General features: G+C 41.0%; 1 protein-coding gene across 2 annotated transcripts in view; it reads right to left on the minus strand.

Moving 5' to 3' along the window:
- FSTL5 (follistatin like 5) overlaps nucleotides 1–24,188 on the minus strand; it is a 560,578-nt gene that overhangs the window by 232,473 nt on the left and 303,917 nt on the right. For both annotated transcript variants that reach the window (XM_006121877.4, XM_006121878.4), the window contains exon 6: nucleotides 13,256–13,376. In XM_006121877.4, coding sequence (XP_006121939.3) covers nucleotides 13,256–13,376 — 121 coding nt within the window. The remainder of the gene's footprint in view (nucleotides 1–13,255; nucleotides 13,377–24,188) is intronic.

The following is a 24,188-nucleotide window of genomic DNA, read 5'->3' on the forward strand; positions in this document are numbered from 1 at the left end:
GTGGTGTGGCAAATTCTCTGGTTTGGCACCAGTCAGGTCCTGAGGGTGCTGGACTAGAGAAGTTCAACCTGTACATGTGAGCTTGTTCATCACATCAAGGTGGCAGCCCAAGGAAAGCATTCACAGGCAATGAAAGAAGCAAATGAGTAAAAAAATAACTAAAAATAAACCAAAACAGATGAATGAGCCTTTGTGATAAATTTACATATTCTGGGAGCTCTGACGGGGAAGGCACCTTTCTCCCTTATTTGATTTAGTAAACCAGATGCTCTCATCTATCTTCTGAGAGAATGGCCAATTGAAAGAAGCCCTGCATACTGGCCCATTTACAGATGGATGTGCAAAAACAATGAGTCCAGAACTTGGCTATAGCTCTAGCTTCTTGCATTGACTCAGAGTTTCTCAAGTATTTTTATATCTTGTTGATGATTTGTACATCAGAGTTTAAGACAGAACTGGAAAACAGTATATTCTAAGTAACTTACTGAATTAATTTGTAAGATTGTTGCTGAAAAAAATGATTTCATTTTTGGAGGGGAAATAATTGTTTTTTAATCATAATGAGTATATAAAATGACAAATATTCTTTCAGCAATTATATTTCAGAAGTGCCCGTGTATTCTGTAGCACAATTAACTCAATTTCTTTAGCAGAGCATCCTAATTTTAATTTGTAGGTAATGTATGTTGAAAAGAGGCTAGGTGACTTAGGAACATAAGTCCCATTCGTCTTCAAAGGAGCTTATGTTCCTCAGCTACTTAGGTGCTAATCCCTTCCTTATTTTTTCTAATCCCTTCCTTATTTTGGTAACAAGCAATAGTGATTTATTTTTAATTAGACAGATTTTAAATGGTTGACTAAAAATCATCTGACTTCACTGCTGTTCAGCACTTAATTTTCTAAAGACAATGGTTTGGGCACCTGAACATGGATTTCAGAACCTAGCTTCAGACACTCTTTTTGAAAAATCTCATCCACCATTTAAAATGCAACTGATACGACTATTTCTTTGCATTGTAGCAAAAGAATGTTGCATCGTATATACTGTACTAATAACACCTCAAGACAGCTCGGATGGTATGCCACTGTTGCATTAGCACAGTTAAAGACTGCGTTAACATGAAAATTTGCACTGCCTCAGTCAGATATGAGATTGTCACAAGTGTTTTTTCCACAATACAGCAATGTTTATCAGATTGTTTCTTTTCAGCCACACTGTTTGATACTAGGATATCTGTGAAGAGACCAAACAGTGGACGGCATATGAATTTCAATGCTTTTCTTACTTTGTGGAAGGAAAATGATCTTTGTAGGGTCAAACAATCTTATTTCTTTCACAAACTGGGATCCTTCTTTACAATCTACAAACATTTATTCTTTTTCTCATCTACTTCTACAAAATTCTCCTTGAGCATACAAAGAAACTACAACAACTCTGAAAAACTATAATTTCCTTTTGTGCTTTTAGATTTCTTCAATAAACTATGGGTAGATGGATTATCTATGATTTTAGCAGCAACAAGGATATTTGATTAAATTCTATGCAGAATAACACACAATTTGGCTTTTCAGGGGATTTTCAGCCAGGAAGTCCAATTCAATTTCTAGCCTGACATGCTGTCCACCATACCAAAAAAAATGGTTACAGTTTTGCAGTGATGTATTGCTGTGCAGATCCTTTTAGATGAAGAACTGCTTATATTCAAGGGGCATACAACAGCTTTGGAATGCTTAGTTCAACTTCATGCACAAGCATTGTTGCTTTTATGGCAGTTTTTTTATCCTCAGATTCTGTAAATATTTTTTCCTTCCTGGTATTGGTAAGGAAAACAGCTTAATTAAAATACTAACAAAGGTCATTGTGACAGAGGATGTATTTTCAAAGGTGCTTGAAATTGGTTTCTTATATTAGCCTTACAAACAGTATGACTGAAATTTGAAGAGGCTTCCCTCAGAATATCAGTTCAAGTCTTTTAATGTATGTTACTTTGTCTTGCAAAGAAGTGAATATTCTCAGAATAGACTGCATAATCCATGATATAGTCAAAATAATTAAAATTGCTCCCTGTTCATTTGTGTCTGAATATTTTTCATTATTGGGTAGGATTTTTAAAATGCCTTATGTGACAAAGGGCATCAGTCACAACCCAGGACTATCTGGAAAGAAAGGGGGTGGGTAGTAGAGAAATAGAGTGAAACAGATGGACTGAAGATCCAGGTCCTAAGTGTGAGTTCCACACCCTTATCCACTGTCTGCTTCCATGGAAAAGTACTATCACTCACATAATGCTCCTATAAACGAGCAAGAGCTCCTGACCCATAACATATCATCTGATAGCAGAAGAAGTTTCAAAACTTGCTCTTTAGATGTTTATAGGCAGCTTACTGAGAGCGCGTATTAATCATTTAACCATTACTATAAAGAGAAAAAAAGCCATCAAGTGCTCAGTTCTACAGGAAAATTCTGTGCAACTGCAGAATTCATAAGACCCTGCCTTATATTTATTTAAATATCAAGGCAGAACCAGAAACAAGTGCACTAGTCTTTTATATCTAGACACCTGTGCTTAACAAATATTGGCTTAGTCACAGTAAAATGTGATTGCTGCACTCTTATTTGTTCATGTCACAAGTCAGCTATTTGACACAAATACTTTTTGTGCAAGAGTGGCCTAGGACCGATGTAGCAGCTATTCATCTTGTTAACATCAAGATTCCTTGTCGCTGATATGTGAAAGGCATACACAGCATCTGTTTGTACTGTACCTAACTCAGGACAAATATTAATCCTGCTTTCTTCTATATGAACAGAACACTATTCAAAGTTTTAAAAGTGAAAAAAATATTTAGTAAAATGACCTTATTAAAAATCAACGATGACAAGTGTGGTCAAAACCAGTTTCGTTGTTTATTATGCTGATCTGACTAGATAAAATATACCGTGGTCATAATATCTCCAAGAAGTAACCTACAGACACACAATCTGCTAACGACAATGTCAGCATTTTAGATTAAAAAATGTGCTTAAGGAGATCTGTAGTAGAAAGCAAAATTAGAAGAGAAAAATTGGTATTTTAACAGTAAAACTACCATTTTAAATCCTGATAGTAACCCTACCACACACTATTGTATATGACATCTTGTGTAAAATAACCCAATTTTACCATATATAAATCTCTGCAATTCCAATTGAAGTAAACCACAGCAGTACCTGCATAATATGAAGGCAGAATTGGGCACATTACATATTGAGGTTTACATTCAACGCCATAACCAATCATCCACAATACTCTGAGGCCACCTGAAGTCCATGAGCGTCTTGAAGCAGGACTTCCCCATTAGCTTTGCCTCATACTCTGTGGGCATGATGTGGAAGAGTAAAAGAAATTTACTTACAGATGGGCAAAAATTGTAAAGTTGAATAAGGACTGCCTCACCTTCCGGAAATGTTTGGAGCTTCACAAATGTGTTGAAAATACACAAAAGTAAATACAAGTACAGGCAGTCCCCGGGTTACGTACAAGATAGGGACTGTAGGTTTGTTCTTAAGTTGAATCTGTATGTAAGTCGGAACTGGCGTCAGCCACTGCTGAAACTGATCAGTTTCAACAACGGCTGAATCTGGACGCCAGTTCTGACTTACAGACGGATTCAACTTAAGAAACCCAGGCGTCACCAAGTCACCTGCTGCTGAAACTGATCTGCGGCTGATTCCAGGAAGCCCGGGGCAGAGCGTTCCTCGGCGCTACTGAAACAACCCAGCAGCACCCCAGTTGCTCTGCCCCAGGCGTCCTGATTCAGCCACTGCTGAAACTGACCAGCAGCAGCTGAATCAGGACGCCTGGGGCAGAGCAGCTGGGGTGCTGCCCGGTTGGTACAGTAGCGCCGAGGAGCGGCGCTGCGGGACCAACCTGACAGCACCCCAGCTGCTCTACCACAGGCATAGGCAAGAAAAGCCTGGTCTGCTGGGGGGAGAGGGGGGCACTAGCTGTACCCCCCCCCCTCCAGCAGACCAGGGAGACCTGGGTGGCGGGACCGCCCGCGTCCTCCACGGCTTTGCTCCGTCTCCCTGGTCTGCTGACCAGGGAGACGGGGAACAAAGCTGAGGAGCACGCCCTCAGCGGGACAGCCCAGGTACGCCTGGGCTGTCCCGCTGCGGGCGTGCTCCGCGGCTTTGCTCCCAGTCTCCCTGCAGACCAGAGACGGGGAGCAGCTTTTCTCGCCCTGAAGGACGGTGGCGGCGGGACTGCAGCGCATCTGGGCGTCCCGCCGCTCCAGTCCTCCGGGGCGAGAAAAGCCCCGTTTGTAACTGCGGATCCGACATAAGTCGGATGCGCGTAACTTGGGGACTGCCTGTAATCAAGAATAATTACTGTAAAGAAAAAAGAGCCTTAATTCACATCTATACAAGGGATTTTAGTAAAATAGCCAATATTTCAATACATAGAGCTTTTTTCTCTTAGGGTCTGTCTACACTGCAAAGTTAATTTGAAATAACAGCAGTTATTTCAAATTAACTTCAATAGCGTCTATACATGCAAACCACTATGTCGAATTAAATTTGAAATAGCGGTGCATTTAATTCGAATTTGGTAAACTTCATTCTACGAGGAGTAATGCCAAATTCAAAATAGCTAATTTGAAATAAGTGCTGTGTAGACACTTAATTCGAATTAGCTGGCCTCCAACCCTTCCCAGTTTCCCCTGGTGGCCACTCTGGGCCAAACCAGGAAAACTCTTCTCCTCTCCCCAGGCCCGGAACCCTTAAAGGGGTAGACTTTGGCCTCACACCACGTACCAGACCCAGGAATGGCAGAAGCCACAGCCCCTCACTCAGTGGCCGCACAATGACATACAGTGGCAGCCAGCCATCCCCTGCCCAGTCCACCAGAACCCAGGGGCCAGCTAGGGGCCGTAGATGGCGCGTGCCCTAGTGCGGAGATCATGGACCTCCTTGAGGTTTGGGAGGAGGCCCCCAATGTCTATGATCTCCGCACTAGGTGGAAGAACGCAGCTATCTACGGCCGCATAGTGGCCACCATGGCCAGAAAGGGCCACAGGTGCACCTAGGAGCAGGTGAGCCTCAAAGTAAAGGAGCTGTGGCAGGCGTACGCCAGGGGCACCGGAGCAGTGACACAGCAGGGGCTAACACCTGCCCCTACTTCCCCGCCCTCGACCACATCCTGGGGAGTGGGACAGTCCGCACCACACTGGGGGCAGCAAGCCAGGACTGGAGGGCCCTGACCTGGGCACGGTAGAGGGGCCATTGTGGAGGGTGCCACGCCGGCAGGACCCCCAAGGTTTCCCAGCACCGGAGTCAGCAGGGTTGTCCGGGAAGGCCACACCAGGTAAGTCCACACCATCACTGTCCCCTACTCGGGGGGGGGGAGGAAGGGGTGGAAAGGGAGACCAAGGACCATGCGCGTGGGCCTTGCCTACCACACATCACAAAGCAACCTGTGCAGGTGCGAACATGTGCCATGCCACCCTGGGGCGGGTGGCTCCAGCTGTGCGCTACCCAGAGGCCGTGGCCTGATAGGCATACATGTGTGTGAAGAGACCTGACATGCTCCTGACCCCGGGGTGGGACACAGCAGGATGCCCTCCCTTCACACACACCCTCTACACAGAGGCAAGGGACATCTCCTCCCACCTCAGCCGCACTATACACTGCACAGGGGCATGGGTGCAGTCCTAGGGCACCTCCCACTCCCGAGGATAGCTGGACATTCCAAACATGGCCTCTGTGCAAGCACAATGGCTCTGAGTGCAGGACATGGTCATCCTCACGTTGCAGAGGGGGTGTTGGGCTTCACCCACTGTGTCCCCAGGGAGAACTGACCGCTTCTCTTCTTTCTCCACAGCCACACCAGCAGATGCAGGGCGCACCACCCCACCCGAGACATGCTCCCACATTCGAGGGCTCCGCAGGACCACCACAACACTGCAGGGGTACCACAAGCAGCACCTGGGGGCCCTGCGAGCCCAGACCCGCATCATGGAGCAGCAGGTGCAGGAAAAATGGGAGTTCCGGCAGCAGCTGCTTGCCCAGGGTCATGCCATCTACGCCCATCTACAGGACCTGGTGCAGAGCATGCTGCTCCCGTGCCTGCTGCCCCCTCCCAGCTACTGTTTCTCCTCCCACTCCTTCTCCCCCTCCCACCTCTTCCTCCTCAACCTCCACACCCTCCTCTTCAATCTCCACACACCCTACCTCAACCTCCACACCCTCCTCCCCATCCTCCCATGGATGCCGAATCCCCCGCACCTGCTGTGCTGGGAGACATGTGGCCCGGCGAGACCCCCATCCCTGAGCCCTGAGTTTCCCCTCCCCCTTTTTCCCATTGCTTCCCCCTTCCAGCTCCCTCCTCCCGGTTTCCCCCCTCCCACCTTCTCTCCTGCCCTCTCCTGCCTCCTTTCCCCAGTCTTCCCAGAAGTTCATCCCCTCCTAGTTGTGTTAAATAAAGAGAGTTTATATTTTTCAAAATAAGTGTATTTTATTTGACATTAGGAAGGGGGGTTAGGGAGCGGTACGTGGAAAGACGTGAGGGAGGAATGAGGCACAAGCCCCCAGTGAGGCAGACCACGGAGACTGTTAGTGCTCCTCGGGACAGAAACTGTCCAGCAGGGCCCCCTGGATACTGACAATCCCCGATGGACCTTCCGGATGGCAGTCTGCAGAAAGTGCAGCCAGGCTGATGGCAACGCATCCACAAGATGCACCAGAGTGCCCAGGGGCAGCTCTGTCTCCATGTTACAGAGTGGTAGAGCGTCCCGAGTCAGGGAAACCAGAGCGCTCCAAGACACAAATGCTTTGCTGTCCATCATCAAGATAGACAAGCAAGCAGACACACCTGAGAACTGGCTGTCCGGGATGCGGGGGTAGGGTCCCTTTAAGCATGGACCTCAGATAGCCGCAGGCAGCAGCCCCACACAGGAGGTTCTGAGCTGGTGCCCTGCCGGAACTGGTTCCGGCCAGCCTTAACTCCGATTCAGAATCCACTCAGTGTGGACGTGCTATTTCGAAGTAGGAAAATGCTATTTTGAAATGCATTTTCTGTGTAGATAAGTTAGTTAATTCGAATTAAGTTAACGCGAATTAACGCTGTAGTGCAGACATACCCCTAGGTAATCAAGTGCTTGACATGAGTTTCAGCAATTACATACATACTATGGTATCCTCCCATATCTGGGAACCACTTGGCATCCTAATGTGACTAATTATGAATGACAATTAATGAAATAAATAATTTCAGCCATATGGAAACATCATATTTAAAGAACCCATATTTTCTGTCTCCCTCCTATCAGTACTGGTGGGTTCTATCATTGGCTATACCTTTGCTCACTAGGATATACGGTAATAGGATTTTGCAAAAATTCTATGGAATATCAGTATTTGATAAATCTGCAGCCAAATAAAATTAGTTAAAATGAAATATAAGTAAAAATAAGGCACGAGTCTGAAAAAATCTTTGTTGGGGATGGCGAATTCAAGTTTTGAAGATGGTATTGTCACTGACAGCACCCTGAAACTTTGAGATGTTTTCAAGTCAGATCTGAATTTTCTGACCTGAACCCTATCTGTATCTTAAAATAAAGCACATTCCAATATCTGAATTATACTGTTCTGCAATATGTAGATTGCCAGGATATGGTATTCACTATAGGCTGGATTGGGATATCCTTTTTCCTGATGAGCAGCACTTTATACCAAAAGTAGTAAAGTATTATTCACTGAGAATAACGGTATCAAAACTGGCCCCTATATTGTTTTGTGCAGCTAATTATTCATTTTGCTCCTGGCATATTCCATACATTTAAAAAAATCCCAAATGCCACAATAATTGTTTCCATGCCCTTTTCTTTAGCATAATTTGAACTACCTTAGAAATAGTTCTACACCAGCCAGGTTAACTCATTGCAGAAGGCATTATAATAACTTTTCTCCACTTCACAGAGGATGCCAGTTTCTACTGGAACATTACTTTGTTTAGTATCAGAGGGGTAGTCGTGTTAGTCTGAATCTGCAAAAGCGGAAAGGAGTCCTGTGGCACCTTATAGACTAACTGAAGTGTTGGAGCATAAGCTTTCATGGGCAAAGACCCACTTCGTCAGATGCATGTCCCCTTTAACTTTGTTTAGTTATTTATTATAAAACTCGATATTAATCATCATTGTATTCTGTGCATTCTATTCAGAAATTTTACCTTACTATCATTTTTTTCTAACACTATCATAAATTGAAATATATCCATATCTACTAAATGATCAAACAGAATATTACTTTTTACTTGTTTGTAGCAAAGCTATGAGATTTTATGAACCATTGTAAAAGCCCCCTGAGGAATTATGCTACAGAAATTTTCATTTTAAAAATTAAAAAGCATAACTTACTAATATACAATTATTGGTTTCAGAAATTGAATAAAAATTGTAAGGACCAAGACAACAGATAGTGTTTCTAGTTCATATAGAATTACCCACTACCATAAGAAACAGAGCATACCATAGCTAAAGATTAATGCCAGCATTTCTGTTTCAAGTTAGACTGTTCAAAGTGCTCTAAAATCCATATGGTCAATTGGATATCCTGGTGTACCTCGTGGGGGTACAGGATGTGGTCAGTGATCCAAATTTGGGACAATGTGATCATGGGATTTCCAGACAGAGCTACAGGATGGAGATCATCGCATCAGAGTTCAAAGCTCAGGGATTACCACAATAGAATGCAAGCCACCCATTAGCCTTTCAGGGAAATCAAATTAAAACATTATTTGAAAGAGAGTTTACTTCTTCAGTGAGTCATTCTGTCAATATTAAGGGTAGGCCTACACTACCATTTCAATCAAACATTGTGTTTCAATCAATCAAACTCAATGGTGTAGAATCCCTACCCTCTGGCGCATATTTAGCTCTATCCACACTGGTGCTATGTCATCCACTGATGTAGCTTCTGTTTCTCATGGGATAATTATGCCAATTGGAGAGTGCTCTCCCGTTGCCATACTGCGTTTTTACCAGACATGCTGCAACTGTAGTGTAGTACAGATTTACCCTAAGGCTCACATGGCTAATAAATTACACTTGTGTTCTATCTCTGCACAGGCACAGTGTTTAAAGATGCCTGAGGTTCATAGGACCTCTGAAGTTCTAGGAGAATATCCCAGTCAATTAATTAAAAACTTGCACATTTAAATGAGCTGGTGATATTTGCTCATTTCACACATTACTTGCATTGGAAAAATGAAAAACTATATTTATCTGAAATGCATTTTATCAGATGAAGAGAGAGTGTCTAAATAATTCAGTAAGTGGATGTGAGTATAATATATTAGCTTTACACTAAACAGTTACCAGATTATCATCAAGAAAACCAGTTTTAATCTAATGTGTGTATTATAAACTTAAAAATGGAAAATCTCTTCATCTTGAAGGTAATTTATTAACAGAAGAAAAATAAAAGTTCCTATTGCCTGACTGGAGACTTACCATAAAACTCACAATGTAATTTATGGTCATATTTGATTCTGAATTTATAATCTTTATATGACAGTCAAAGCTATAATCAACTACATTACCCCAAAAAAATCTATTAGGAGATGCTAATGAAACAAAAGGGATAATTAGTTGAAACATATCACACTCCTGTCCCTGTCCATATATTAAAATGAAATTTAATTGCCTAAATCAGTGGTTTTCAAGTACGGGTCTGAAAATATTGAAGTTACTATAGAAAAATGATTTTCAACTTGGAGTCCACAGACTGAGGGTCTGCAGACTTATGTCTACGTTTTCCAAAGGGTTCCTTACCACCATTTGACATTTTCAGGGATCCACAAATGAAAAAAAAAGGTTGAAAACTACTGGCTTAAATCTTTAAGAGATATAGATCGTATAGAAGATTAGGAAAATAGGTTTTCAACCTCAAAGATTTGGGTTCAAATATAATTCTAAGTCACGGATAAAAATGATCTCAATGATCTCATACTTAGTTACTAGACTCCTCTCTTTACTCCCAAGCAGCTAATTAAAATGTGCTAAAGGCCATCTCTCATACTTGTTTACAATCTTGAAGTCCTTCCTCATATGGATACTTGTGTGTGCTGTAACCACATACTATAGGGAAAATACATTAAACTATTGTGGGACAAGAGTTGAGAGAAGTTATACATGGGGACCACCCTGAAGCAGGGAGACAATGTGGTACCTAAGAACCAGAATTTCTAAATAGTGTAACTATTAAAATAAAGGCATTGTTTGTGAAAGTCATCTAATACTGTTCCATATGTACCACCAATTGATGGATACAAAAGATAGCAATCTAAATTTGGTTTTCTTGAAGCACAGTAAGTAACATGCAAAAATTTACCCAAAAATGTATGGCTATCAAATAATTCCAAAACAACTCCAAGAGTAAACTCTATAACAAGGGGTGGGGAACCTTTTTTGGACAGGAGGCCTATGACCCACAGAAAAATCAATTGGAGGCCACACATAAGTAAGAAGTGGGGGGAATATCCCCTCACCCTGGCCCTCGACTGAGAAGAAGAAAGATACTCCCCACATTCCCCTCACCACACCAGAGCTTAGGTGGGCCTTGCCAAGTCGATTTTATGCGCTCCAGCCCCAAGGTGGCAGCAGGAGGTGGGGTGGGGGGTTGGAAAATCATTGTAGGGTCCCCAATGCTGGAAGGGGAGTGCCTGAGCCATAGGGGTCAGATCCAGGACCCAAGGCCTGAGGTTCCCCATCCCTGCTCTATAAAATCATCCCCACAAACCTCCCCCAGGGACATTCTACATTCTTAAGATAAATGAGCAAGGGAACACAGGCAGACCCATCATATCTAGCCATTGCACTTTCACTGAAGGAGTATCAAGACTCAAAATCCATCCTCAAACTAATCACTATGCAAAGGGCCAGCTTCCTCCTGGACACAACTGACTTGTTCAGCCAACCCCCTCAAACATTTCCACCATGATTTCAACACCACTTATCTATTACACTCTCTCTGGAACACCCCCACACCATCATCAATGTTCTGGATACCATGATTAGTGTCAGTATTTAATCCTACAGATAACAATATATAAAAAACTCAGGGATCATCACACCTACCTGTATAGGTCCAATAGTCACCCCAAAACACAAAGAAATCTTGTCTACACCCAAACATCTTAGTAAGATACAATAGAGTATGTTTCAGGGAGAAAGTCCAGGATGTATACCTTAACACACTCAAAACTGCTGTCACTGAACAAGAACACTCCACCACAGAAGTAGCTTGCATCATGGAATGGGCTACCCAAATACTTGAGCAAACCTGAGTCAATACAGAAATAAAATCTTCTAAAACTGTATATGACTAGTTGACCTCTACCATTCAAAACTAGGACCCATATGGGCTATCACCAAATAACCACAACCCATACTCATTGAGAACCCCATCTTGAAAAAAATAATCTTCCCTAGACCTTTGTGTAAGCTCAAATTCTTACCCCCCCTCACCAACAAAAATCAGTCCAATAAATGATTCTCTCACTTATTTTATCTATCTGACCCATAACTCAAGTAGTAAGACTTCTTAAATGTGGTACTCATAATGCATAAACAGAACTGAACCTTCACAATCAGAACATTTTTTTAAAAATCTGCCCCAGAAATAGTTTAAATAGGCCACATTTTATTTAAATGCTTTTTACTCCCTAACAATCATATTCAATTTATTATTTAAAAATGTCCAAGTTCTTATGATGACAAAAGTTTAATGCCACAATACATAAAGTATGTGATATTGATTATGTAATACTGTATCCATTTTCATTTTTTAATCTTTCATAATAAAAAGTATTATGTAGGAATATCTTATGCCATACAAGATCTCTCCAGCAGACCTTGCATATACAAAGAGACTAGTACTTTTTGTTGTTTTCACAAAAGCTTGAATATGCACAGTGTAAGCAGAACAATCATTTCTCTGTGGGCCTTTCCTCAGAATTTTTAAAACCATACAGAATAATTCATATGAAATCATTTATAAATGACCATCATGTTTGCACATTTCAAAGAGCAGGACTGTGGTATTTCTGGATATGCTAAATTATTTCCTTTTTGTTTAGAGGGTGAATTTTGCTGCTCATGTATAGGAAGGACCAACAGCAACTAATAACAAGCACCAGAGTTAGAATATCCGTGCATGTTCTCCACATAGCTCTGTCACTGAATCTTAAGACTAACCTTCAACACTCCAGGGTTTCACTGTTGAGTATGTCAGAATATGACAAATTATAAAATGTTTTTAGTTTTTCCCTGTATACAGCAAGTGGGAAGAAAACACCAAATTAATTTCCACTTGTCATCTCAGTGATAATTAACACCCAAACACACCTTACATTCTCAGACCACTCTGCTTTCACATATATAAAAGGAAATTATATGACTTTTAAAATCAGTGCAGTTACATCAGTAGGAAAACAATAAAGTAAATTGGGCTCTTCATTTCCTAACAGAAAAATCTACAAAGGTTGTGAAGCAATACTTCCATTATCCATTGCCTCACATATGTTTTCCAATAGCTTCCTAATTTTAAATATGGTCTGCTCTAATCACCTACAAACAAAAAACTTTAGTGTAATATTGTTATCCCTTTTGACTTAAGTAGTAACCAAAAAAATGGGGTCTTGTAACAGAAACAGGGAGAACTACAGTGTCTGCAGAGGCAACAATAACATACAAATATTGGTTCCCAGACATCTAGGACATCCAATAAAGAGGTTGTCAACCAACCACCTGAAAAGTCACATGGTTTCATGAATCTTCTACAGAGTGATCGTTGACAAATTTTGTTGGAAAGCACAGCAGACGAAGATCAGCATGAAAAAAAAATACTTGTCTGTTAGGCATGTGTGAATCTGAATACAGAAAAGTGATGCAGTTTGGCCAATTTTACAGATTATAACCTGAGCTTGAACAGAGTAGCTTTTCACTGGTGCAGTTGTACATTCATTTGTGACAGAAAAAGCATGTCTTTTACAAATGTCCCTTTATCAAAATCATTGTCTTGAGAAATCTGGACACAAATGCTTCTCCTATTGATTCCTGCTTCAGCATGTTCCTCTACAGCATAACAGTCAAACTGAGCTCACTGTCAAAACACTGTTTTATAGAACTTTAAATTAGAGAATTTTATTTTTTTAAAGAAAGTGAGACAAAGGCAAATTGTACAAATAGAAAGGGAAAAAAACCTTGTACTGACCAAATGCTCTGTAGAATTCTTCCAGAACTAGGTGCTTGTCACTGTTATAATCATCATATTTCAGTAGATCGAACAGAGAGCAGTCAGACAAATCCTTGCCAAGCTCATCCTGTTTTATTACCTGACAAGAAAATTATAACCATGAAATTACATTTGAGCTCTCAGAATTTTTTGGTATAATTAATTGTTTCTAATAATCATGAAATAAATCATTGTAAGGCTTCTTTGGGGTAAGGAACTGAAACAGTGCAAAGTTGGGGATTTCCATTTGCTTTATAATTACTTACTATGACGTATAAAATTAATACAATTTAAACAGTGGCAATGAGTTTATACAAAAGTTTCTGAAATATTTGGAATATATAGAATGAAACAATATGTAACAGCACAATATAAATATTTTGGTTTGCAAGAAAGATTTCTCTGTTGAAATTCAGTGATACAGCCATTAACAAAAATGAGCTGTGTCAACAAAGACATTGCCCTGTATATAACAGGGATTAGAAGCAAGTCTATCTATCCCATTATCCTCCCATATCCTATCCCAAATCAGAATGTTTTATTTTTTCTAGGTTCCAATTCTTACTACACCTGCAACTGCACTAAGTTCTTATACACATTTGACAAACCTATTATAGTTCTTAAGAATTTGTTATAATTGTTTCCACAGGGGGGAATATCCACTATGTAAGGATACAGTTTATGTTTTTTAGATTTTTACACTAATGAACCTCTGCTGAATGACCATTCTTATAATTTATACAATGTTTATGTTCAGTCTTGAGATTGGGGTGAGCAAAATATGGCCTGTGGGCTGGATCTATCCCACCAAACTGTCCCGCGGCCCAACGGAAGCATCAGGCATGCTCCCTGCCTGCTGTACCCCTGCATGCTGCTCAAAGCAGCCAGCTACAGGGGTTGTGCGTCTCTGCACACTGCACACCCTGGTGGCAGTGGCAGGCTGCTCTCCCCACCCTCAGCACAATTCTCATAGCTCCCACTGGCCGTGCTTGAATCACAGGTAGTGCGCAGAATGCCCCTCCCCTCGAGGGACATGCAGCACACAGGGATGCACATGGCCCCAACAGCTAGCCACTTTGAGCAGCATGTGGGGGTGCAGTAGGCAAGGAGCCTGCCTGAAGGTTCCCACTAGGCTGCTGGCTGTGATCCACTTAAGGTAAGTACCCTCTGGACTAAGCCTGCCCTTGGAACTCTTGCCCCTCCTTCTCTCAGCCCTCTGCATCCCCACTCCTGCACCTGTAAACTCTCATAGACCTTGTACCCTGATCCCTTGACCTAGGTCACACAACACAAAACTCTGCACCTGTACCACTCCCAAACCCTACACCCCAATCCCCTGCCCTGGGTCACAAGACCCCCTTTTCACCCCAAATCCCTTCTGTACCTAACTTCAACCCGAGATCCCAAACCTCCTCCTTTAATATCATGGAAGAATGCCATCCTTGTTCACTTACTAAATTCTTAGAATGCACCAGTCTCCGCATGAAAAATAATTGCCCAATCCTGTTCTAGATTTGCTGGTCTGCAAATCCCACTGACTCATTTAATATCTTAAAAGTGTCTAAGATCCTTTATAACAACAAATGCTTTAAAAAGGAGACTTAATTATATATCCTTAGAAATCGAAGAACACAGCCAACTGTTGAAATGCTGAAAGAAGCTCAATTTGCAATGAACACAGTTTAATTCAATATAAAAAAAGACTATAAGTTTTCCCATAATCAAAACAAAGGAACCAGACAGTTTCACAAAATACATAATTATGATATTCCAATTGCTCTACCCAAAAGAGCAATGCTGATAACTGATTTCATAGCTCTCTTTATGGCAGATACAAAAAAGTTCCAAACATACAAACAGCATAAAACAAAAAGGACCAATAAATCAGAGGTAGAAAGTGAAAACTTATTTTTCCCCAACAAACAGGATGACTCTCATCCATCTGTACAAATTTCTGTAAAAATTGTATAACTTGTTAGTAACTTTCAAATGATAATGAAGTACAAACACAAAACCCATAAAAACTACCATATGCATACTTTAGTTATTTAATAAGATGTTATTTGAAGCAAATTAGTTCTATTATGCATTATTTATCTAGCTTGTTTAATGCCACCAGAATGCAGGGGGGGGGGGGAGAGATGCTATATGGGCTCTATAAAATGTAACAGGTCCTTAGCCACCCAAACATCTCCTTAGCTGGCTGATAAAAGAAAGAAATGCTGCCAAGGATAATTAACAAACATACATACCTTATGCTCCAAGTTAAATACTGTGCTTACAGCATTCGGAAGTCTCGCTGTTCCAGAAGTCCTACAAGTTTCAGCTAATTAACTTCTAAATTCAAGATGCTTGTGGATGTTATATTTCACAGATGGATCATAAAAACACAACTTTGTGTACACGGAATCGCTCAGAGCCTGCATTGTCCAGGCAAGGGCTACAAGGGCAAAGCCACTCTTCCCCACAATGACTTCTTTGGACCAGACATCTGTACTGGCAGCAATGAGCCTCTCTCTCCTGTGCTCCTAATCATTGCTGGGCCTTCCTTGACTCAAATGCAACTGGAACAAAAGTTCAGGTGTTGAATGTGTGTGGTGGGGAATATATTTGGATGAGAACCTGGAAAGAGGAAGGCCAGAATGGGAGTATGGCAGTGGTGGGCAGAGAGTGGGCAAACAAAGAGAATTTAGATTGGAGCCGCTGGTGGTGGGAGGCACTGGGGAAGGGGAGGTAGAGAAGGAACTTGAGTGCCAGTAATGCAGAAAACCTGTTCATTTTTCTCTGTGGGTGCTCCAGCAAGGATACTGGTACTATAAAACAGAGTGAGGTGGGGAAAGAAAGAGCCATGGTGCAAGAGGAAGGACAAGGAAACAGGAGGCAGAGAGTGAGGAAACTAAGAATGAATGGGTAAGGAGAGACTGGGATGAAAAATGTAAGAAGTGGAGACTGGCACTAGTAATGCAAGAATGGAACTGAAATGAGGAGCTAACTGGAGGTTATGACCTTTCAGGGGTCATGAGCTGTCAGCCTCCATACCCAAGCTCTGCTTCACCTCCAGCATTTATAATAGTGTTTTTAACTTATAAGAGAATTGTAGTGTGAAAGGGGTCACCAATTCAAAAAAATGTAACCCACTCTCATATATTCCACTTTGTTCAGTGCACAGAGTGGGTGGTGCTCTGGGAATGAGGGTATGTAACACTTCAGCATAGATGCTACTTAATTAAACCCTATGGAAGAGCTCCTCCCATCAGCATAGGTAACCCATGTCCCTAAGAGGCAGTAGCTAGGTCAATAGAAGTATTCTTCCTTCAACCTTGTGCTAGCCACACTGGGGGTTAGGGTAGGATGACCAGATGTCTCATAAAAAAAAAGTGTCTCAATTTTTCACACTTGCTATTTGGTCACCGTAGGTGAGATTAATATAGCTATGTCTCTCAGGGATATGTATTTCTTCCATACAGCTGAGAGACATAACTAGACTGAAGTAAAATCATAGAGTAGGCCAGTCCTAAATTAGGATCTTATAGTAAATGCAGTTGTTGTCTGTCAGAACCTCTGTCGTATTTGTTGCAGATGCAGAAAGGTGTGTACTGAATGAGATAGGTGGTTGAAGGAAGAGAAAGAATGATCTTACGGCTAAGGAAGTTGAATACTACTTGGGAGAGCTGTCTCTCATCCTTACCTCTGCCACAGAGTTCCAATATATACTACAGGTTGAACTTCTAAAATCTGGGACTGTCTAACCCAGCAACAGAAAGCAATTGCTGGACCAGAGAGCCCTGGCTGGCCAGGTTCAGAAGCGCAGCCCAAGTTGGGTTGGCGATGGGGAGCACAGCCCCAGCCAGGGTTGTGCAGGGTCAGCAGTCAGGAGCACAGTCCTGGCTGGCGCTGGCAGCGGAGAGCCCTGGCAGTCCTGAGGCTCCCACACCACTGGCCAGATTACGGTGCCCACACTGCTAATTTCAGAGAACAAGCTGCAGCTCATGGTCAGGGCACTCATCTGAGACAGAATCATAGGACTGGCAGGAACTTTGAGAAGTCATCAATTCCACTCTGCTGCACTCATGACAGGACTAAGCATCATCTAGAACATTTGATAGGTGTTTGCCTAACCTCATAAACATCTCCAATAGTGAAGATTACACAGCCTCCCTAGACAATTTATTAACCACCCTATTATGAAGTTTTTCCTAATGTCCAACCTGAACATCCCTTGCTGCAATTCAATTGTAGCAGACACATGTTCACACACCTGCTTTGAAATTTAATCATGAAACCTTTGTTTGTGTCAATTTGGATTAGCCTGAGAATTTCCATCTCCACTGGCAATTACATCTTCCAGGTACAGTACAGACATAATCTCTCTTTCTCTCTGCCCATGTGAATGTGGTTCCAACAGGAAAGAGAACGTGAGAGACAGATGCATGGGGTTAAAATTTAGAGACGTTTCTGACTTTTACACGTAATAGAGAATCATTAAGAAGCCATATCATGTGTCACTGAGACATTTTCATTTTTTTTGGAGCGAGAACTGACACCATTTGAAACAGTAAGAATGTGAGATTTACTGTGTTTTACAACACTGCTTCAACTCACAGCAATATCCTCCTGTTTTACTTCAGAACCTCTGAGGAACTTAATTAAAATACTGGGGAAACAGGAGGGGAGGTCTTGGTGAAACTGACACTCATTTTCATTATAAATTAAGATTATCAATAGCTGCTTGTTTGATTTTAACTATATTGGAGACAAGACATTCACAGTTAAATCCTGCGGTATTTGGAGAGTTTAGACTAGCAGTGAAATAGTTTCCTTCATCAGCCTAGATGACTTCAAATTCTCATGTGCTTTCCTTTCTAGGAATGGATTTAAGCACATGCTTAAATACGTTCATAAATCAGGCTTTTAGCTAAAGGCACAGAAAAGGTTTACTACCTAATGAGTTCTTTGTTAGCTTGTTTAAGTCCTAAAAGAAGGGTATATGCCACACAAAATACCACCACCACAACCAGCATGAAAAAGCCTTTATTTAAAAGTCAGAGGCCAAGGATTTAATTAGCACATAGAAAGAACAAAACAATCCCTCAAGAAAAGCATTAACCAGGGCTTGACTTAGACACAAGCAAAGCAAATAGCTCTTTTGGGCCCCGAGTTTCTACTGACAATGTGAACCAAGAAGTCTGCAGCTCTTTCCTTCCAGAGAGAGATACATTTCCTGTTCCACATCCTCCTGCAGCAGATCAGGAGGTCATGGCCTAGTATGTCAAGGAATTAATAAAATGTGAACATTTACAAAACAAACAAAAAAGAGATGAATAACCATGATCTTATTATAACCTCTTTTCCCTTACATCTATTGTTTATTAGCCTCAGTTGTTTTGTCTAAATTAGATAGTAAACTCCTCAGGGCAGCAACTTCTTCTTTTATCTGTTCTCTAAAGCAAAGCATGCACATTAGGGCTTCACTAACATATAATTAGGAAGGACATAACAGGTCCTGTGATGTGATTTGAATAGTGGAAACAATTAATTTGGTTCCATCAAAGATAACTGAATGTGTTCCCTATGGTAGATAAAACATCAGAGAAGTTTTTTTCTAACATTAACAAACCAATCAACCATGGCAAGAGGAGCGCCAATTACCCTTTTCCTTATATTTTTAATTATAAGATATTTGGTGCAGAAACTATACATTTTTATATTTCTGAACAACATGTAAAACATTTTGGACACTATTATTAGTAAATAAGGCTCAAGAAAAAGTCAAGTAGGTGCAGCAATTGCCTGATCCAACTTGTACCACAGGCTTGAGAATGCACCAAAGTTTGGGAAGGAAACTCAACTTAATGGAAGAAACAGGTAAAGGCAAAGACGAGGGAGTAATAACAAATGAGAGGGAGTGTGGCAATCCTAGATTTCATCTCAATGCTGGATTTCAAAATGAAAGTGAGGTGATATACCCTGAATGCAGTATTCTTCCAGGAAGCTATTTGGATGGAGAGGGCAATGGTGTGATTAAAGATAGGAGTCCTGGCTGTGTAAATATAGATAGAAGATACTGAAGATAGTAAGAAGAAATATTGGTATTACCATAAAAGAAAGCATAAAATGCCATTCCTTTTAGATCTCAGGAAACTTTCACTTCTGAAGCCACATCTCCAATTAGCAATCGATCTTCTTCGGTTTGATTTAGTGGGTCTAGCTTGAATGCTGAGGGCACCTCAGCATCGGCACCAAGCCTCCTTGCTGTCACAAGGAATAAGGGAAGTTGATTGATGGGAGTCTTAAAGATTAATCAGTTACTTGGAAAATTTGATAAAAATATCTACTTCTTGCCTGTATCTTTTGGAAGTAGAAAATGCTAATACTATAATAAAATAAAATGACACTAAAGTTAGAGCTTTTTTGAATGAACTAACATGCAACAACTATGTTGTTCCTGGATATTACCTTTCATTTCATTTGTGAACAAAGAATTAATTGAATATATTATCCATGTAGGCACCACATGAATTCTAAAACATGGAATGTTTGTGTGTTTATGTAAAATGTGAGGCAAGAAAATGGAAGAGCGAACTTTGCAGTGAGATAGCCTCTGAAAAACCAGAGGGGTGTAGGTGTGTGAAAGTGAGTGAGAGAGGAAACAGCTGGAGAGCAGAAATGCAATCCACAATGCTTAAGGCCTACCTAAGTGTTACATATGTGGATAGACCTTAACTTTTTTTTTCCTTTTTGTTCTTTACTATTGATCTTATATAATACTTCCTTTAGATCATGGAATTCACTCCTGGCCACAGCTCCTGAAAGGAAGGCTTGAGTCTTGTTCACACTGCTGTGCTTCATTAGAAATTGGTAACTATGCTCCCACTTGTGCCCGCAGTGTAAGAATCTTCATCTGATTATTAAAAAATATCTTACCAACTGTTTTTATTTTTTCTCTTTTAAAATAGTAAATACAGAAAACAAATGCAGATATAGGTATATTTTGCTGTCCAACCTGGTTTTGGAGTAATAAGCTAGAGGTGATTTGCCAGGGTTAGCCCCTGGAAGGCTTCCAGTGCTTTATTTACCTGTGCATCCACAGGTACTGCTACTTGCAGCTCCCATTGGCTGTGGATTGGGACACCACTTCCTGCAGCTCCCTTTGGTCAGGAATAGTGATCCCTGGCCAATAAGGGCTGCAAGTAGCCATACTTGCAGATGTGCAGGTAAGTAAAATGTTGGCTAACCTTGGTGAACCTACTCCTCCTCTACGCAGTAAATCATAAATAAGCAGCAGACTTCATTCTTCTTCATTATTCCCTCTGACATGTATAATTTGATTTTGGATTAATTCATTTTAGGATATTTCCCTTTTTTCATCTATATGCCTTGTTTTGGATGACCCACAAATATAATAAGCAAATACAGCTGCAAAACAAAACAGCTTCTGGGGACTTAATAAAGTACAGGCAGTCCCCGGGTTACATGGATCCGACTTACATCAGATCCCTACTTACAAACGGGGTGAGGCAACCCCGCACTAGCTGCTTCCCCCCAGCAGACCAGGGAGATGCTAAGCTAGCGCCCCCCCAGCAGACCTGGGAGACACGGAGTGGTTTTTCTCAGCAGACACCTCAGCTTGAGAATAAAGGACTGAGGGAAGTGAGGTGTGGGAGAATAAAACTGAGCTCTGGAGAAATGTTTGCCTAGAGTTTCCCCTACAATATGTACCAGTTCCGACTTACATACAAATTCAACTTAAGAACAAACCTACAGTCCCTATCTTGTACGTAACCCGGGGACTGCTTGTATAACATTGTTTCGTCATCTTTTTTGTTACATTACTGCAAAAATGCACTTCAATAGGTCTGGTTGAATGGAATGAAGCTTCTTAAGAGGCCAAACACCTTTCAGTGAACACTTATAGTAAATAACAAAGGTTTACTTTTTGTAAAAGGCCCATCCCACTATATGGGAGCTATTTCATTATCTACTGGAAAACCCCAATTTTATTCTCATGTCTCCCCACAATAACTGAATCCTCCTTGTTTTCTCTCTTTCTCTCTCACACACACACAAGCAGAGTTTAAAGAATATATTAAATGCTAGAGTTTTTTTATGTATTAGAGAACAGATAGCTAGAAAGCCAGTTTATCAGATTCATAGCTAAAGATGTGATTCCATCACAGATCCAGTGATTTTCTGAAACCTCCATTACTTCTGCAGTGAAGCAGCTGTCAGCCCCAAAACAGTAGCAGGGCTTAGGTGAGGCCCTCCTAGGGCTGGAAAAGTGATGGTCATCCTCTGTGGCAGGAGCCTTACTGTAGCTGGAACAGTTGGCCACAGAAGCAGTCCTTAGGGCTGCTGCAGCAGCAGCTGAGATTCGGTCAGCCTCCAAAGCAGGAGCAGAAGCATGACTAGAGCAGCTGCTGAACGTGAACCTCTGGCAGTGCTCAAAATGCTAAGACTCTCCTCTATCCAGCATATTTTAAGTAAAAGTCATGAACGGATAGTAGGATTGTGTGAATTTTTGTTTATTGCCCAAAACCTGTAACAAACTTGATTTTATTCATGGTTAACCATGAACAGGCCCAACATATTATCTTTTTTGATTCTGATTAACTTAATGACTTATCCTTTAAGATATCAAATGCCTTCAGCCATTACTGTATTTTCCTGTTGTTACAGATTTAGATATTTTGAATTATTATTTCTGAGAGAAGGGGAAAGATTATATCTTAAATCAATATGATCTTGTGCAAACTTTACCTATTCTGATTTAGCCCTATCCCACATGAGTAGTCCCATTACTGATCATGAAATAGTTGCATGAGTAATTGGCTATGTCTAGACTACAACTTTTTTTCGGAAAAAGGTACACAAAATGCACTCTATAATTTGTGTACCTTTTTCTACTTCGTTTTTTGTTTTGGAAGAAGCTTTTCCGAAATTTGGCCCGTCTACACTGGGCCAAATTTCAGAAAAAAACTCTTTCGGAATATCCCTTCTTCCTCATGGAACGAGGAAGATGGTGCTTCTGAAAGAGCACATCTGCTCTTCCACATAAAAAATGGAAGAGCAGACGCGTTCCCTGGATGCAGCAGAGTTTTTCCAGGATGTCTGGTATTCCGAAAAAACTCAGCAGTCTAGACATACCCTAAGTATTCACTATCAAATGTAAAGACTCCAGAATTTGTCATGCATTTACACTGGATAGAAGAGGTAAAATATTCTTGAGCTATAATACTGTAATAAATTATAGTAAATCACATAATCACTTGTTAGTGACAAATCACACCTGAACAACTGTAATCCTAATGAAAAAGGGAAAAGAATAATCATTGGCCAACTTGAGATACTGTAATGATACAAACTAGCTTTCTGGAAAAGTTCTCACTCTTGAATATATCAGTTTAAACAAACAATCAACAAAAGACACTTTCACCACTGCAAAAGCTATAATCCCTTTGTTTGGAAATTTATTTTCATCTCACATTGAGAGAAGAAATTTCATGATTGGTTTCTGAATGGAGTATTTTGGTTCACCAAATCCTGCTGTTCAATAATGCAGCAAAACTTTTTGGTTGCTACTGTACTTCAGTGCTGCAAATTAGAACATCTGTGGAAACAGGCTGCACAAAAACTCTGAAATATTTAGCTATTAAAGTAGAGAAGGGGGGAATAAATCACTCCAGTTTTCCTATAATGGGTTAGTAAATTAATATTCTCACAGTTGGAATACTGCCAGTCTCCCAGGATTCAAAATATTAGGAATCAAGTGCCTCACCCCTAAATCATGATATTGTCTTAAAAATAATTAATTATGGATTTTTTATTTGCCTTCTGGTTTTTGAGCCAACAGGGTGAACTCAAGTCAAAAGAAGGCTGAGGGGGTACATGATTGCACTTTTTAAATATATTAGAGGGATAAATACCAGGGAGGGAGAGGAATTATTTAAGTTTAATACCAATGTGGACACAAGAACAAATGGATATAAGCTGGCTAGTAGGAAGTTTAGACTTGAGATTAGACGAAGGTTTCTAACCATTAGAGGAGTGAAGTTCTGGAACGGCCTTCCAAGGGAAGTAGTGGGGGCAAAAGATCTATCTGGTTTCAAGATTAAACTAGATGGGTTTATGAAGGGGATGGTTTGATGAGATAACAGGATCTTGGTATCTAGTTGACCATTCATTATCAGTGGGAAATAGGTCAATGGAGGGATGATAGGAGTTACTATAGAGAACTTTCTGGGTGTCTGGCTGATGAGTCTTGCCCACATGCTCAGGGTTTAGCTGATCGCCATATTTGGGGTCGGGAAGAAATTTTCCTCCAGGGTAGATTGGCAGAGGCCCTGGAGGTTTTTCGCCTTCCTCTGTAGCATGGGGTACAGATCACAGCTAGAGGATCTCTGCATCTTGGGATCTTCAAAGTATTTGAAGGCTTCAATATCTGAGCTATAGGTGAGAGGATAATTCTAGGAGGGGTGGGTGAGATTTTGTGGCCTGCACTGTGCAGGGGGTCAGACTAGATGATCATAATGGTCCCTTCTGACCTTGGAGTCCATGAGTCTATGAGAATATTTTCAAGGTTTTCTTCCACAGATGAGGACTGGAAACTTTGTTTTTTGTTTGTTTGTTTTTTAATGGAATTTGAGATCATAACGTATTTTGATTATTTCAGGAGTTGGTCATATATAAAAACACAAATATGACAATAATTACAACAAATTAATGAGATTTCACAGCCATGAATTGGCCAGATGGGAGGATCTTGCAGCAGTTTATGAAAGTATTGGGTGGGGATGGAAGGAGCAGAGGCCAATTCAAAAATACTTTCACTTAGGCAAGAGGAGATTTACCCATACATTATGTAAATGCTTCTTGATACTGACATTCAACAATACTATTTAGTCTTGTCTTCTCA

Source organism: Pelodiscus sinensis, chromosome 5 (genome assembly GCF_049634645.1).
Source record: "Pelodiscus sinensis isolate JC-2024 chromosome 5, ASM4963464v1, whole genome shotgun sequence".
In the NCBI taxonomy this organism is placed as follows: Eukaryota; Metazoa; Chordata; order Testudines; family Trionychidae; genus Pelodiscus; species Pelodiscus sinensis.